A 17,548-nucleotide genomic window follows, 5' to 3' on the forward strand; every position below is an offset into this window, starting at 1 on the left:
ATTGACTATATAATCCACAACACCCAAAGGAGTTTCGTCTAGAATCCACATCGTTAATTGATGGAGTTCCTCAAACAAGTTAGGCTTAAAACAATTTCTGAGATAAAGTGTTTTGGAAATACCTTTGAGTGAGGAATTTTTCTCTGAATCGGCGAAAGCAATAACGATGAGATCGTTGATAAAACCCATTGATTGAAGTCGTTTTGGAATAGATAGTCGTATGGACCTTTATTAAAACCTCAATTTGAAAGGCTTTTAAGAAATTTTCATTTTTAAATGGCGCAATAATATTTTCATAAAAACAAGTTCGAAAACTAGGGCGACTATAAGGAAGACCACTTAATAAATGATGAATATTTGAAGGGGTTCTGGTAAAATAACAGTAAAATGTTTCAAAGAAGGTGAAATCTTGTAATATTGACAACTTCATGCAGAAAAAATGGCAGAGTTTGGAGACCGACTCTAAGTTTAGTGAGGTTAAACCTACACCGGATTAGTCAAAAACGTCTTTGTCTAATAAGACACAAAAACGTATTTTGCTCTAAACCATACCAAGCGAACTTGCGTTTTTGTCTCGTCTTGTTTGTCAAGAAAAGACGTCTTGACTAATCCAGTGTGGGTTGAGCATAATACTTTAAACTAATTTATTGTATAAAAAAATTTAAACGAAATTTAGATATCTCCTCTGAACAATTTCTTTTATTTTTTTCTCTTTTCACTTTTCATAAGAGACAAATTTATAATCTCTAAAAATTTCTCAAATGAAAGTTGTCATCATATCTATTAATATACCCAACACTGTATGAGTATTTGCCACAAAGTTTTATTCATAATTGAACTCACTTGCTTGTGAATGACTTGGCCAGTCGTCGCAGATATGAGCAATCATCAGCAACAATTGGTGTCTGAATTCCACAACAATTACTACAATAGTTGCGACACCACATACACCATATGTACACATACTCGTACATGGAGTTATAAAAATAATTGTCTGAAATGCAGAAAGATTCGCACTTTTGATACGCACGCGCATAACGCTGAGATAATAAAACATTTGCGCGCCGCGCCGCTCGCTGTGAATCGCGATCAAATTGTGTGCGAATGTAGTTGCTGCGTTGATTGCTTTCATGTAGTCTACGATGGTTTTATTGTTATTGTTTTTATTTACGTATATGTATTTTATTGTTTTTTATATGCTTCATATTTGCAATTTGTTTTATTTATTTTTTATGCATACTCGTGCACAGTTATTGGTTTACTCAATGAATTTCTATTGAAAGTCGTGATTTTTCCACTATTTCTTTGGGCAAGTACAAAGTCCATGAATTTAATCAAAAAGTGATATGAATCGGGAATGATGTGTGTGTGTTTAATTATAGACCTAGAAGGTTTTTTGATAATACAACAGTGTTTTTCTTAGAATCCTGTAAAAAGGTAAGCATAATTGAAGCACGAACAGTATCGAATTTTAGTTGTTTTTGATGATTTTTTGCGAAATTTTTTGAGACAGTGGCGAAACGAACAAGCAACTGGCTTAATGCATAATGAAAATTGATAAACTCGATAACTTTGTTGTTACATGTAATTTTTAATTAAAGATGTTTTTCGAAAGTATTTGCCAAATATCGGAGAGTTGTGAATCGAACAAATAACTGGCATAAGAAACGGTTATACCACCTACAAGAGGTACATATCATATAATCTCTTTAATTGAATTGAAATTGATTACTTTGTTATTTCCTGATTTTTTTTTTTCAATTAATGAAGTATGAATGGAATCATTTGGAGAGTTGCGAATCGAACAAATAACTGGCATAATGAGATGAATATAGGAGAGCAGACGCTTATACCACTTTGATGAATTTCTCACATACTCTGCTATATAAGACATTTAATTGTTGAACTTTGTTGTTGCTTTACATGACAAGAGAGCTATTTTCTTTAGCTGAATAAGCACTGAATACGAAAATTCCTATAAAGTCTGGTATTAACTTACAGTTTAAAATCTAAAATATCGTTGGCTCAATAATAAACTAGTTGAGAATTATAAACACTACTTTTTCGACCAGGTTCATAAGAGAAAGAAAGAATACTGACCATCATAACTGTAATTTTTGAGGTTAAGAAACATGTATTAACTACTTTTCGGATTTTTTCATTTTTTATGTGGATGTGGAAAATTCAGCAGCTGGATTAGATTTTGCCTTTTCTAATGCTGAATAATATGAGAATGCAGTCTTAAATCATTAGAAGAATATTCGATTTAAAAATAAACTGATTGAGAATTATAAGCACTATATTTACGACTAGGTTCACAAAGAGAGCGAGAATGTAATTTTTGATGTTAGGAAAAATATTTTCACCACTTTTTCAATTCTCATTTTTCTTTTTTTTTTTGAAAAAATATAATTTTACATTTTACTAAGCTGAATACGAAAATGCTGATAAATCTGTAATGGGAATGCGGTCTAATGCCGTTAGAAATATCTTCGGTTTAAAAATAAACTGAGAATAATAAGCTCCACCTTTTCAGCACGGAATATGAAAAGACAGAGAAGAAGAATACGGGCGGATCGCCATAAATGCAAAGCCATTTTTGAGGTTAAGAAAAGATATTTTTATGAATTTTTTGATTTTTAAATTTTTATTTGAAAGAATGTGAATGCGGTAAATTCAACAGCTTGCTATAATTCAGCATTTCTATCATTTTTTGCATCTGGATATGTATTTACATACAACATAATTTACGTAGCATTACACTCCGTCTTGAGCACGATTCAACTGCATGTCAAAATATAAATTATTGCCAAGCAAATATACTCATATTCATATATAGTATGTATAAGTAAATGCATACGTCATCACCATCACCTTTTTACATACATATACACAAGTATATCTGCCACATATATATGTACTTAAATTCATATAGTATTTTGCCACATTCTTTGACCGGCTGTAACATAAAACGCTGGCCACTACAAAATTGGCTACTCAAATGCCCGTTCGTCTTCAACTTTTGCCAACGCCAAATAAAAGCCATTAAAAATACACAAATAACTGTGTTTTTTTTACAACAAAAAAAAAACAATAAAAAAGTCGCTGCTGGCAACTACTTAAGATTAATGTGAAATCAGCAGAATGCAGCGAAATGCAAAAATACTCGCGACTGATGCAAGCAAAAGCAATGTGCATATGTATATCCATACATACTTATATGAAAGGTAAACAAAACAAAAAAATGTCGAAACGAAATTTAATTACACAACCGAAATGTAGAATTTTAAGAGGTGCGAAAAAAAAGAAACAAAAATAACAAAAGACAAAGGGAGAAGAAGCTTGCAGCCATATGTGAAATTCGAAGACTTCTTTCTGCAAAAATTTTATGTAGATATGTATGTATGTTTTTGCAGTCATATAAATTTCCATATGCACGCTACCGCCGTTTGCTACAGCATAAAAGCTTAATTGCAGACGTTTGCCAGGTGAATACCTCTTACGCCGCACGCGCAAAGTTCATAAGCTAAGGTATGTACATATAAACACTTACATATGAGTATTTGCAAAGTCGTCACTCATGCTTTTTTATTAAGGTCTGTTCACATTATGGGTAAATTATTCACATCCCAGACGAGATGCAATTTTCTTCAATTCATAATATTTTTTTGCAATTTCTGCTTTACATCAATATCTTGAAACCTTTTTCTTCAGTCGTAAATCAAAATTATTTATAATTGTTTGGCATTACCCTCGATTAGTGTTTAATTTGTTTTCTTTGAGATTTTTCATTCTCACAATCTTAGTGTTCTTATGTAGTCTTTCAGATGGTAAAAAGTAAAATAGGTCAAAGCAAAACTAAGAATATTTTTCGATGCAAATTCAGTTTGAATGCAAATAATAGTCAATGAAAATCTACAAGGATTATAGAAACAGTGCCTCTGTATATTTAATTATTAAAAATCGAAGTAAAATATTTTTTATCGAAAAACTAATAATTTTCAAACTACTTTTACAAAAACAAAAATAAAAAAAAATTTAAGAAAAATAATTAAAAGAAAAATTTATATTTATTTATTTACATATTTTGGTTTTATTTCGATTTTAAATTATTATTAATTTTTTTAAATGAAATTTTGTATTTTTTTTTAAATTTTTTTTTTATTATAATATTTCAGGTGTAGAAATATCTTTATTTAGTTTGATTTTATTTCATTTCATTTCATTTCATTTCATTTCATTTCATTTTATTTCATTTCATTTCATTTCATTTCATTTCATTTCATTTCATTTCATTTCATTTAATTTGATTTGATTTGATTTCATTTCATTTCATTTCATTTCATTTCATTTCATTTCATTTCATTTCATTTCATTTCATTTAATTTGATTTGATTTGATTTGATTTGATTTGATTTGATTTGATTTAATTTAATTTAATTTAATTTGATTTAATTTAATTTAATTTAATTTAATTTAATTTAATTTAATTTAATTTAATTTATTTTATTTTATTGTATTTTATTTTATTTTATTTTATTTTATTTTATTTTATTTTATTTTATTTCATTTTATTTCATTTTATTTCATTTTATTTAATTTTATTTTATTTTATTTTATTTTATTTTATTTTATTTCATTCTATTTTAATAATTTAATTTATTTTTAATTTTTTTACGTGTATGTATGTATACGTATATCCAGTATTATATAAATAACCCCACAAGTATCCAAAAGCCCCCAAAAACAGCTGCCGTTAAGCAACTTTTTTCGGGATCGCACAAGCGAGCTCATTAATCATTACTCAAAGGGATCCTGCTGTTTCCAGACAACAAACAAAATTAATAAAACTTTCAACCAGAAAAGATGCACAAGGAATACAAAGAAAGAGATAGTCCTGCAAAAAATTTAATACGCTGGCAATATGTGCTGGATATATATAAACATGCATATTGAAACATAAATCTATACATATTAGCAAAAACACAGTGAAAATCATTTTTATTTTTTTATAATTTTTTCGCAGTTTAATTTTGGAACTCATCCGCACAGCCAGACGGTTTGGTACGACGTAATGTATGGCTCGATGATAAAAGGCTTAGCAGCGCGAAACCAAGCTTAATACCAAGAATAAACCAGCTTCAACGCATAACATATCTACACCTACATATGAATATGTGCATTTGAAGATATCTCATCCGTTGAATGCAAACAGCCATTCGATTACCTGCTTGATGACGTTCAACGTCGTTGTGTTGCTACTTTTTTCAGCGTTTGTTTTTTTTTTTTGTAGTATTTAAATTGTGATTTTCAATATAAAATTTCAACATTTCAATCTGTTGCTGTGTGTTTGCAAAATGCTATTTTTAGCCATTTAATGTGCCGGTAGACGAGCTGTACGGTAGACTGAGTTTTATGTGGTGGAATGATGAGAATCGAATTGTACATAAAACAGAATGAAAAATTTTGGAAAAAATATGTACAAAAGTTTATAAGCACTGGTATTAATTAAAAGCACATCGAGCGTATTAATTTTTATGCTTTTAATGGTTCACTAAAAATCATGGATCAGAATATTTTGTAAGAATTATATACAAAAGTTTGTAAGCACTGCCTTTAATTAAAAGCACATCAAATATATTCATATTTAAGCTTTACATGGTTTAATAAAAATCATTTAAATCATATTCAGCGCATAAAATATTAATTCAGCAATGATTATATTCAAGCGAATTGCACTAAAAATTTCAGTTTTTACAAGTGTACTGCTCTAGTTGCTATTCAGCTGATTGTGTTTTGTAAAAAAGCAAAAATAAAATTTTAAAAAGTTTCAAATACTTTATAAATATCTCCATATTGTCAAAATTTAACGGAAGACTGAGTTATATATTATATGGTCGAATACTTAGACTAGTAATGTTTATAAAAAATAATGAAATTTTTTGGATGAAATATATACAAAAGTATGTAAGCGCTGGCATTAAATGAAAGCATATCGAACGTATTTATTTTTAAGCTTTTAATTGTTTAGTAAAAGTGAAGTAAATTAAATTCAGCTCTTTAAATATTTATTCAGCGCTAATTATACTCAAGCTATTGCTACTAAAAAGGCTTGTTGTTGTAAATATACTGCCGTAGTTGATATTCAGCTGATAGTTTTTTATATAAATTAGGCCATTCGGTGATATATTAGCTAATTATTCAATTCAGCACATTTTTCGATTTGGTTGGTCTAAACATTGAAATGTTTACATTTTGAGTTTATTCAGCGCATTATTAGTTATTTAGCCAAATTCAGCAAAGTCAAAAGGTCTCAAAATGGCACTAACAACTTCTTAAATCAATTTATTGAAGTGATTATAACTAAAACATATTTAAAAAAGCTTGAAATCACATAAAAAAGTAAAAGTATGGCCTGCGGGGTAAAAATGTAGTCATCACACGCCGCGACAATTTCAAAAATGTCCTAATACGTGCTAAACGCAAAGCTAATGAGAAAATTACCCTGCATAATTGCATTGCTGTCATATCAAGCAGTCTTACTGCGCATTTCACGCGCTGAATAAGGCAAAACAAAACGAGAAATGAAGTGTATGTATGTATGAATGACAGATGTGAGAGAAAATAGAAGTATAAAGCAATCTTTATGTTAAAAATATATGTATGTATATGTACAATTGCTGTGACAAACAGTTTGTCAACATGTTGCTGACAACAAGCTTCTTGACGCCACTGTTGCGCGCCTCGCCGCCATGTTGCATGTAGTATAACATGTAAATTGACACGGCAAGCTGCAAAACAGCAAGTTGTCTTGTCAGCAGTCAGTCGAACACACCACGTCGTTCGGTTGAATATTGGCAATTTATTTAAATGTCAGTGCGATTATGTTGCCGCTGCAAATTTTTCGCTAAGATGTGGCAGCAGCAAAGCAAAAAAAGCAAAAACAAACGAGTTAATGTGTGCAACGTTGCAACTCCCACCTTCCGGCGCGCAAACGCATTGCACCGCCAGCTGCAGGCACAACAAATTGCAAAACAGCAATGAGAAAGCGCTGAATGACATGCTTATTAGACTGTTTGTTGTTGGTGCTGAATGTTGTTGTTGTTACTGTTCATTCGTGTGAATGCTTGCCTGTGTGTTGCAAGTTGCAAAAGTGTAATTAAGCTCAAAAACGCATCCATAAAACACTCAACTCATATCTGCAGCATTCAACTGCAATGCGCAATCACAATCACGCATGCGCAGATGTGATGGCCTAGCACACAGCTGTTAGCTGGCAGTTCGTTGATGTTGCAATTGCTTCCCACTTTGTGCGAGTGCGTGTAACTTGCAAACAGGTAGACTACCCTATCTCTACGCCTCTCCTTGGAGTGCATGTGAGATTTGTGGCACGTTGCGTAGACGAAGTGCCCAATATGCTATGCTAATTTGCAATTAGTCAATATTTAGTATTTTTCGTTGTTTATTGAGTCTTACCCCTTCTTCTCAACGCTTCGTGCTCACATAATGTGGTGTTATGTTTGCGCATGCGTAAATATTATTGTTCGCAAAAATCAGTGATGCGCAAAATTTGCAATGCGTCAACTTTGCATTGTTATAAATGCATGATATTTTGAGCGCTGAATAGCATAATAAGTCAAATTAGTCGTAAGAACGTAAGTACCGTTATGTTATGCTTCAAATATTGGAAAAAATCACTTATTAATGCAAATATAGGCAATTCAGCGGCATATTCAGCACAAGTAATAGAGTATATTGAACGATATAGCAAAAACAAGTAATTCAGCGGCATAATCAGCACAAATAATACAGTATACTGAACGTTAAAATGCTTATACAACATTCATTCAGAGGCAGAGAGCAATACAAATTGTTAAAAACGTAATTCAGCGGCATATTCAGCACAAAGACTAAAGTTAACTTAATAATAAAGGATTTGTATTTTTTCATTAGAAGACAAAAAGCCACACAAATAAGACAATTCAGCCATATATTAAGCATGAAGTACATATAATTGCTATTCAGCGCATTTTAAAAGAATTCAGCAGGTTAAAAACCAATGAAAATATTGTAAAACAAAACTTGTGTCATCATATTATAGCTAATATTTTAAATTCAGAAGAACCAATTTGCTATAAAAACAATTCAGCGGCATATTCAACACAAAAGCTACACTTAACTAAATAATAAAGGATCGACACTTCTTCATGAGGAGCCAAAAGGCTACACAAAATGCTATTTAAGATAATTCAGTCTTATATTTAGCATAAAGAGCTTATAATTGCTATTCAGCGCATTTTAAAATAATTCAGCAAGTTAAAAACTAATGAAACAAATTAAAACAATGCATAATTAAACTTGTATCAACGTTTTACGGCTAATATTTTATATTCAGCGCCGTTTACTACCATTCAGCATATGGTCAAATAGTTAAAATACTTAAGGATATAATCATTAGTATATTTCAGGTTAATATATTCACTTTTAAGTAATAAAATTAAATAATATAGCTAAATATATGCTATTCAGCAACTAATAAGCAAAAAGCGATATTCAGCATTATTTAATAACATTAAAAGTAAACACAATTTTCGTAATGCACATTATTATCTACTATAATACAAAACAGTGTTTTTAAATACAAAACAGTGTTTTTAAAGGCAATTCAGCGCTTTTAAATGAAATTCAGCGGGCAAATTGTTATTGATTATCACACAATTTTGTCAGCGAATGTAAGTAATAACAACTAAGAGTAGTTATTTTCTAAATTTACTAAAAGAATTCAGTTTTTCTTACATAAGCGCTATTCAGCAGCATTTCTAAGCATTAAATAGCGCTTAAGTTTTTCTCTGTTATCAATTTTAAAGCATTACCGTTGCTTTTATCACTTTAGAACTTATTCAGCGCAAGTTAACGCAATTCAGCCAAGCATTTCCACTAACTATTCCATGAAACACTATATTTTATTTCACAAAAAATTGCGTTCAATCTCATACATACATACATTGCTTCCCCTGACACACATATAAATCTTTCAACGACAGACCATCTTCCGCCCCACTTGTTTGAATTTCAGCAAACATTTTTTTCCCAAATAAATTTCATCCACTCCATTTAGCACATCGAGAAGAGTTCTTTAATGAAATCGAACAACGAAGATGGCACAATAAGCAATAACAAAAAGTATAAAAACAATAACAACAATAGCAACAACAAAAAAGCACAATGGCCATAACGTTTGCAACATGGATACACTGTTGTTGTTGTAGTTTGTTTTTTTACAGCATTTACGCTTCTTTCTTTCTTTGTTGGTAAATTTTTCGTCTTGTGGCGCAGACAATGATCTTGTAGCTTGTCTGCACCGCCAGCCAATACATTTTTATCGCAAATTTTTTTTGTTGCTGTTGTTGTTGGTTTTAAAAGTGGGAAAAAAGAAGATATTTGCATTTCATAGCCTTGGGATGACGACGTGAGTTTGGCGTATATTTTATTCCTGCTTTATTTTATTTTTATTTACTAGCGCTGCTCCTGCTTTTCAGCGCGTCTAATTTTGGTATGAATTTCGGCAGTTGAAGTGGTGGTTCCAATATAATGGAAGCTGTAGCATTATTTGTGTAGATTTCGTGGAAATATTTTGAAGCGCTTTCTGCTTGTATATGGAGCATTGCGAAATTTATTAGCGTTGCTGTGAATTGTTGTTGAGTTCAGTTAAACTGTGCTGAATTTATTACTGAAGCATAAATGCATGCTTATGTATGTATAAAAATACGAAAACACACACAAGCTTGTGAATTTAGTAACAGGAAAGCAGTGTGGGAGCATTTTTTGGGATATGAAATCGAAATTTGACCAAAAAAATTAATAAAATACGGCGCTGAATTGGCATACAAATTTCAAATATTACTGAAAATAGTATATATTTAATATAGACGTTGTTAAATGCTTGCTGAATTGAAGTAAATTTAGCTGAATTGCAAAAAATATGAGCTGAATTGTATAATTTTAATCAAATCATTAAAAATATATCCAATAATATTACGAAAAATAATAATTTATTAGTTTTCATATAACTGAATACGTTAAATACATGCAACTCTTATTGTCAGCAATATAAGCTTAATTATATGTTGGTAATATAGATAAAAACCAAAAATATATGATACAAATTTATGTATATAACGAATTGGGTTCATTTTGAGTGCGCTGAATTTATTTTATATGTGCTGAATTCATTCTAGATGCACTGAATTGTAACTAACCGCAAAATAACTAATTAAAATCATGCTTAGCTGACAACAAAACTTGAAAATATAAAATATTTTATTTTTGCATACAATTCAGCACATTTTCCAAGCGCTGAATTCCATAAAAATAAGATTCAAAGTCACCAAAAGCACACAGAGGGCTTCAGCAATATAAATTTGTACACTCTCACAAAATTCTGATCATTTTATAAGCGCTGAATTCATTGTAGATGCGCTGAATTATATTTAAACGAAAAATAGCTAATTAAAATCATGCTTAGCTAACAATAGTGCTCAAATAATACAACATTTTAACAGTTGCATACTATTCAGCACATATAACATGCGCTGAATTGCACAGAAATACAATTTAAAGCTTCCACGTTCAAACAAATGACTACAGCTATATAAATTTATACACTCACATCATATTCAGCGCTCCTCGTATGCGCTGAATTAGCTTCATGCGCGCTGAATTGCATTAAATCCTATATAACTAACGCTTCAACGCCAAATTAACTTCTCAAACTCACAACTTAATTATGTCAACACAAGTGACAGAAAGGTACAACAACTTTGTTGCGATGCAAGTTAGTACACGCTGTTACTAAGCCACATAAGTATGTAAATGTGTGTAGTAGAATGTAGGTAGAATGGCGAAAAAAAAGCGTCAATAAAATTAACAACGCTAATTTGGTATGTGAAAAATGTCTTTCGGGCGCGTCGACATTGTCGCTGCGTCATTGCCCTTAAAAATCGCACGACCAATGTTGCTAGCCACGCCACAGCTTGTGTACACGTATGCTGTGCAACATTGGTGTGCACGAACGCGAAAAAAAATGTTGCATTTAAATTAACTTGGCTATAAAAAAGCACGAATTGTCTGGCTAGAACTGCTTGAGGACGCTTTGGATGCTTAAGAGGAAGATAACTGAATTGCAAGTGTTTGTATATATGTGTGTTTGTTGTTGCATGTGGGCTAGCCAACGCAATCCAAAGCCCTTAGTCACTCCCATTTCGGTCGCACAGTCGCAAAGATTATGTAGCCGCAATAAAGGGAAGCATTCGTGGAAGCAGAAGGTTGGTAAGAGTGCCGTCGCGGCCGCTGCAGAGAATTACCACTCAAATGACCCGAAGAATTGCATGCAAAAAATGCAACAACGACAACAATTTCAGACAAAAAAAAATTTCAAAAAAAGAAACAACAATAAAAACAGCATTTAAGCGCTGGGTATAAGGCAGTATAAGTATATACATATGTATACATTTGTATGGGAGTATGTTCGTATGTATTTGTATGTGTATGTGTTTGTGAATTTTACCTAAGAAACTGCAGCTATTATACCCACTTCCAGAACGGCGTCCAGTCGTTTTGTTGCAGCTCCAGGTATTTTGAAAATTTATTTTATCCTTCGTTGTTGACATATTCCTTGCCTGCACCCGCGCTTGGCCCTTCCATATACTACATGTGTATTGGTGTGTATTGCTAAGCGCGTTTCACTTATGTTGCTGGCACATTAAAAGTAATGATGCTGCTGCTGCGGCTTGATGATGATGATGAGAGATTGCTTTTTCAAACATATACACATATGCATATATATATATATATTTTAAAATTTATACAACTTTTTTTATGAATTTCATGCACCTTTTTGTTGTTATTGCAATTTTATAGCGCTTTTTTCTGCACTCACTGCTTGCTACTTGTACGGCAAAACACTTTTAAACACTTCTTGCGCTGATTCGGCGCATCAAAATGCCAGCGACAATTTTATGCTTTTGTTGTTGTTGCTGACTGGCAGCCGAAAGACAACACAATAAATATTTTACACTTTTTTACGATTTCTTTTTTATTAAAAGGTTGAAATTTACGCGAGTTGCTTTTGTTTGAGTTGAAGTTAATGTGAAATTGCAGCTGCTTTGTTGTAATTTTGTTGTTGTATTTTCCACAATTTTTGTTTTGTTTTTGTTGCAATTCTTGTTAAACAATTTCTTAGGCAACTTTTTTTGTATTATACATAATTTCTTTTTAATTTTGTATGCAATTTTGTTTGAATTTTTTTAACATTGTTTTTGAAATTTTTAAATAAGATTTTTTTAGAATATATTATTTTGTTGCATAATTTTTATAATCAAACACTTTTGATTGCCACATTTTCTTTGTAAAAAAATATATATATTTTTTCCATAAATAAAAAATTATAAGTAAATGGATTATAAATACTATTTTTAATAAAAGAATATAACTAAAAAACTCTTAAAAAAAATTATAAATAATATTAAAAAATTATGTAATTTAAAAATAAAATATAAAAAATTAAAATTAAATATAAAAATTAATAAAAATATTTTTATTAAAAATTATATAAAAAACTTATAAACATTTTAAATTATATTATCTTTGTAAAAACAAGTAATTAATTAATAATATTTTTAATAAAAATTATATTATATAAAATATTTTATAAAAAAATTAAAACACTTATAAAAAAAATATATTTATTATACTAAATAAAAATATAAAAAATATAGAAAAAAAAGAAAAAAAATTATAAATATGATAAATTATATTTTATATAAAAAAATATAAATAAAAAAAATAATAAATGATAAGAAATAATAATAAATAATAAAAAAAAATAAAATAAAAGCTTTTGAACCAAAAAAAATTATAAAAAATAATATTTTCGAAATGATATATATAAAAATATGAAAAATATACAAAATATTCTAATTACAATAATAATATTGTTAAAAAATGTTTTTTTATTGCTTCTTCGCCTGTTTCTTATCAATATTATTTAATTTCAATTATTTTTATTTTAAATCTAATAAAATATAATATTTATTTGTTATAAAAGCTCTTTGTAATATTGCGCTCATATTTTATAACGGTATTGTGACTTTCTGATTATTATACTTTGATTTACTTTATTTTATGAAAGCTTTATTTATTGCATAAAGTTTAAATTGATATATGTTGTTGCCAGACTATATAATTTTTTATTTTTATATTAAAATATTTTTTAAATCAAAATTATTTAAGAAAATAATTATACCGAAATGAAATTTTATTATTTTATATCCCAAAAATAGCTCGTTGTTGTTGTAATTGTGTTGAGCATGTATTTTGAAATTCAAAATTTTCAAAAATTGATTGTTGTAATTATGTTTGACATAAATAATAATAAAATAAAAATAATAAATACTAGATTTTTGAAAATTATTAAAATCAAAAATATTTCTTAATTTTCTTTATGTGTTGTTGTTGTCATTTTGTTGAATATATATTTTAATTAAAAATTTTATAAAAATTAAATAAATTAATTATATTTTTTCTATTTTAAATCGCAAAAATAACTTGTTATTATTGTAATTTGTTAAGTTAGTATTTTAATTAATATTTTCAAAATTAATAAAAACAATTATTTTATTTAAATAATTTTATTTTATATGAAAAAAAAATTAATTTTTTTAATTTTTTTAATTTTAAAAATTAATTTTTTTAATTAATTTTTTTATTTTTTTTTTATAAAAATAAATAAGTTAATTTTTAAACATTTTTTATTATATTTAAGTGCAAAAATAGTTTGTTGTTGTAATTTTGTTGGACAAACTTATATTTTACTTAATATTTCCATAAAAAAATTCCCACAATTTCCATTATGTGCATACCTATTGTTGTTGTGGTATTTATGTACAACACTTTATTTCAGCAACTATTCGCAATTATTGTAATTTATTTCTAGCAATTTATAAAACTCGCTTATCACATTATTGTTTTGATTTCATTTTTATTGTTGCCTTAATACTGGCGCAAAACAGCTGCAAATCCTTACACTCAGCCATACATCGCTTAAGCGCTTTTTAAGTGATCATGAACTTCACTTTTTGCACGCCCTCCCGCCTGCTTTTTTGCACAAACCGACGAATTACAACTGCAAGTACTCACTTACTTACTCACAACAATCGCATTTATTTTTAGCGCTAATTACTTTAAACGTGCGAAAAACGAACGAAAACCAGGGATGAGCGGTGGTGCAACTCGACAGTATTTTTGCTGCCATTGCTACTGACCAGCAGCGCTGTAGCGCGAGCAAATAAGAGCGAGGATCAGTTAAGGCGGCAGAAGCTTTTGGCTCACTTCACACAGCTCCTTGCCTCCGACTGTCTGTCTGTCTGTCAACGGAAACGAACTTGGTCATTACCAACTACCGGCGCATACAAACCGACTGACTAACAAAATACTCAAATAGCTGACTAACTGCCCCAGCTAGCTGACAAACTACATATACGAAGTGTATGTGTCTGATCGCTGGGAACTCACAAAAAACAGTGCCTTGTTGTTGCCCACGAAAAATACCTTTAATGATCGTGCATTGCTGAGACTGGCTGGCTGGTTAAGACAGCAAGAAAAAATGCAACAGTCTCAACTATTGCCACTGTTGTCTCTGGGGACAACACAAACAGTGGTAGCCGACCGCCACCGCCATCGTCAACGGTCGTAGCCGCAGCCGCCGTGGGCCAACAAGACAACTTAACTACGATTTTCAGTGATCTTCTACTACCCGCAGTGTAGCAACTCTCTTTCTTCTGCTTAACTGTGTGATTTTGCATCGCCGCTGAACGGTGATCGGTGATCAGTGATCTTGTAATGATCGTGTCGCTTGGTTTGGCGTTGCTAACGCTCCAAAAGGTTTTTTGCTTCAATAATTTTCTTTGCTTTAAACCACTCTCTGTCTTTTTGTTTTGATACTCTTTACACTCAGCGCTCAAGCCAACTGATATTTTTCCTGCGCTGTCATTAAAAAGTGAACTGAAGTGAATTTATTGTAGCATTTTGCTTTGAAGAAAGGTTTGTCTGTACAAATAACAGCGAGAAGGCAAAGCAAACAAAAGTGTAGAAGAAGTATTGACTGTGTGCTGCGGCGATCGACAGCAGCATTATCATTATGATCAGTGGCGATCACTACTGCTACCCGCGCAGCGCTTTGTTTGGACTGTAGAAGTGGATATACTCGTATATTTAAGTACAAACAAGAGGCGCTTCCGAGAATCATTACAAAGCTATAGCAAAGTGTCTGCAGCAATTTGATATGTGTACGCTCACTGATCGCGCAATTCCCTTTTTATCGGCTTTCCTGCCAATTCCACACGAAATTAGTCTGCGCTTGGATACACACATAAATATCTTGAGACAATTATTACAATTCTACTCAACACTGTAGACGATTGCACCGCTTCTACCTAGTACACGATCGATCAGCCAATATGGCGAGTGCAAAGTGCGTGCATTCTTCGGAAATAAATATCAGCAAAATAAAAATGTCACATAAATATTCGCAAAGTAAATAAACAATGAAAATTTAATCAAAAGCTCAAATTACATGTAAGCCGGTCACACACCGCTAAATGTCGATTAATTGCAAAAATATGTCACGCAATTAGCGTGTTTTTTAATTAATCATATGGCAATTTAAAACTCATTACAATTGCGAGTTCAAAGGTGTGGAAGCGCCACACGATTCACCACTTAAATATATTCGAGATCAAATCACTTCCGACTGCAGCGAATTGATTCGTGCTATTTATTTATAATTATTTTTTATTTTTATAAAAAAAAATTGCAAATTGCCACCAAATCACACTCGTAAGAGACACAAAACATTGAAAGTAGAAAAAAGTGATAACGCAAACAGATAGCGCAAATAAAATGCCGCTAATGAGATAACCACTTGAGTCGCTATGGCAAATATGAGATATATATAGATGGCGCCGTTTGCAGTAGATTCAAATAGATAGCAAATAGACTATATTTTAAACGAAGACAGACGCTTTTATATAATATATAACTATATGTTCTAAAAAAATGTGAAAATGTACTTCAAAATATAAATTCAAATTTTATACGATCACTGATCTTTGGTGAGAGTTTGATAGCAGGGACACCAAGCATAATTGCCTTTTTATCTAAAAGAGACTGAATTATTACTGAATTATAGCACTGAAGTATTCGAAATACTCCTAACAGTGAGTGCTTAAAAGAGTAGGTACTTAAGTAACTGCATTGTATACAAACTGCGACACTTTTGAAGATCAGTGAGGATCAGTGCAGATCAGCCAAGGCTTAACACATAAGCTGGCGTCTGGGAAATGTAATAAGCATTTATTGTGACAAAATTTGAGAAACTGTGGCACTTATTTAGATCAGTTTAAAGAACATCTTCAATACTTGGTGTTTCGATCGATCTAATTCAAAAAATAAATATTTCGCCAACAACTTTGACCGAATATTTACTAAATACTCTGGTAAGTGAGCTAAAATAACGATATTGGATTTCATCTAGACTTCAAATAGGCGATCTTTACGATTGGAAAACTAGTTGAACAGAATTAAACTATTCAAATAAGCAATATTATTTGGGAATTTCAGTACAATTCAACCGCCAATTAAAACTGTCGGACTGATCTTTGACCAAATAGACTTTTGAATGACATGATCAGAAATACAAAAAACACAATCTAGCACAGTATAACTGTTATTAACGTCTCTAACACTCAAAATTATAAAATTGTCCGGCAAAATAAATTGTTGGACATATCATTGATCGAATAGACTTCAGATTGGACATGATCAGACATACTAATAAAGCTCTAGATCCCTAGAACCATACTCAAATCGACCACTAAATATTATAAACTTTATATAACATGGATACACAAGTGAGTTCGACAATTCTATCGGCATTAGTTTCGAAGAGTTTGCCATTATCGAACTAGAATCCGTAATTAGAAAAATCTAATCCAACACACGATTGAGGCATTTTAAAACAACAAATTTTGATTTAGAATTTAAATATTTATAGCTCAAAATTACAACAACAACACACAAAGAATAATTCTCGATTCTATGATTACTCATTTATTTTTCTGAGAATATCTGTTATTCATATTATATGAACTATTTCAACAAATTCGGCAACACACATCTTTAATTTATTATTATTATAATTTTTTCACATTAGAACTGAGTTTTATGCTGATGAGACACTACACGATCACTGATCCCTAGCAACATCAGCTGCTTATTGCACTGAAGTTTTATTAAAAGTAGAGTAAACTATATTTTCATAATCTCCTGAAGACGAAATTGATAATTTCGGAAATTTATACACTTCTGAACAGTTTGCTTTTGCTAGGAGATCAGTGATCATGGCTTTCCACAATTTTTCATAACAGATTAAACTATATTTTCATGGTTTCTTAAGGTTGAAATTAAACATTTTATAAATTTATTCACTTAT

General features: G+C 30.5%; 1 protein-coding gene across 6 annotated transcripts in view; it reads right to left on the reverse strand.

Annotated features, from left to right (window-relative positions):
- Nucleotides 1-17,548, reverse strand: part of LOC105210434 (protein TANC2) — a 134,267-nt gene that overhangs the window by 105,409 nt on the left and 11,310 nt on the right. The window contains exon 2 of one of the 6 annotated variants that reach the window (XM_029044943.2): nt 11,567-12,269. The exons of 3 other annotated variants lie outside the window; for them this stretch is intronic. In XM_029044943.2, coding sequence (XP_028900776.2) covers nt 11,567-11,669 — 103 coding nt within the window. In that variant the 5' untranslated portion in view covers nt 11,670-12,269. Of the gene's footprint in view, nt 1-11,566; nt 12,403-17,548 lie in introns of all 6 variants that reach the window. 2 more of the 6 variants (XM_029044983.2, XM_054228533.1) reach the window with 2 other exon arrangements.

The sequence above is a fragment of the Zeugodacus cucurbitae genome, chromosome 4, assembly GCF_028554725.1.
Source record: "Zeugodacus cucurbitae isolate PBARC_wt_2022May chromosome 4, idZeuCucr1.2, whole genome shotgun sequence".
Lineage (NCBI taxonomy): Eukaryota > Metazoa > Arthropoda > Insecta > Diptera > Tephritidae > Zeugodacus > Zeugodacus cucurbitae.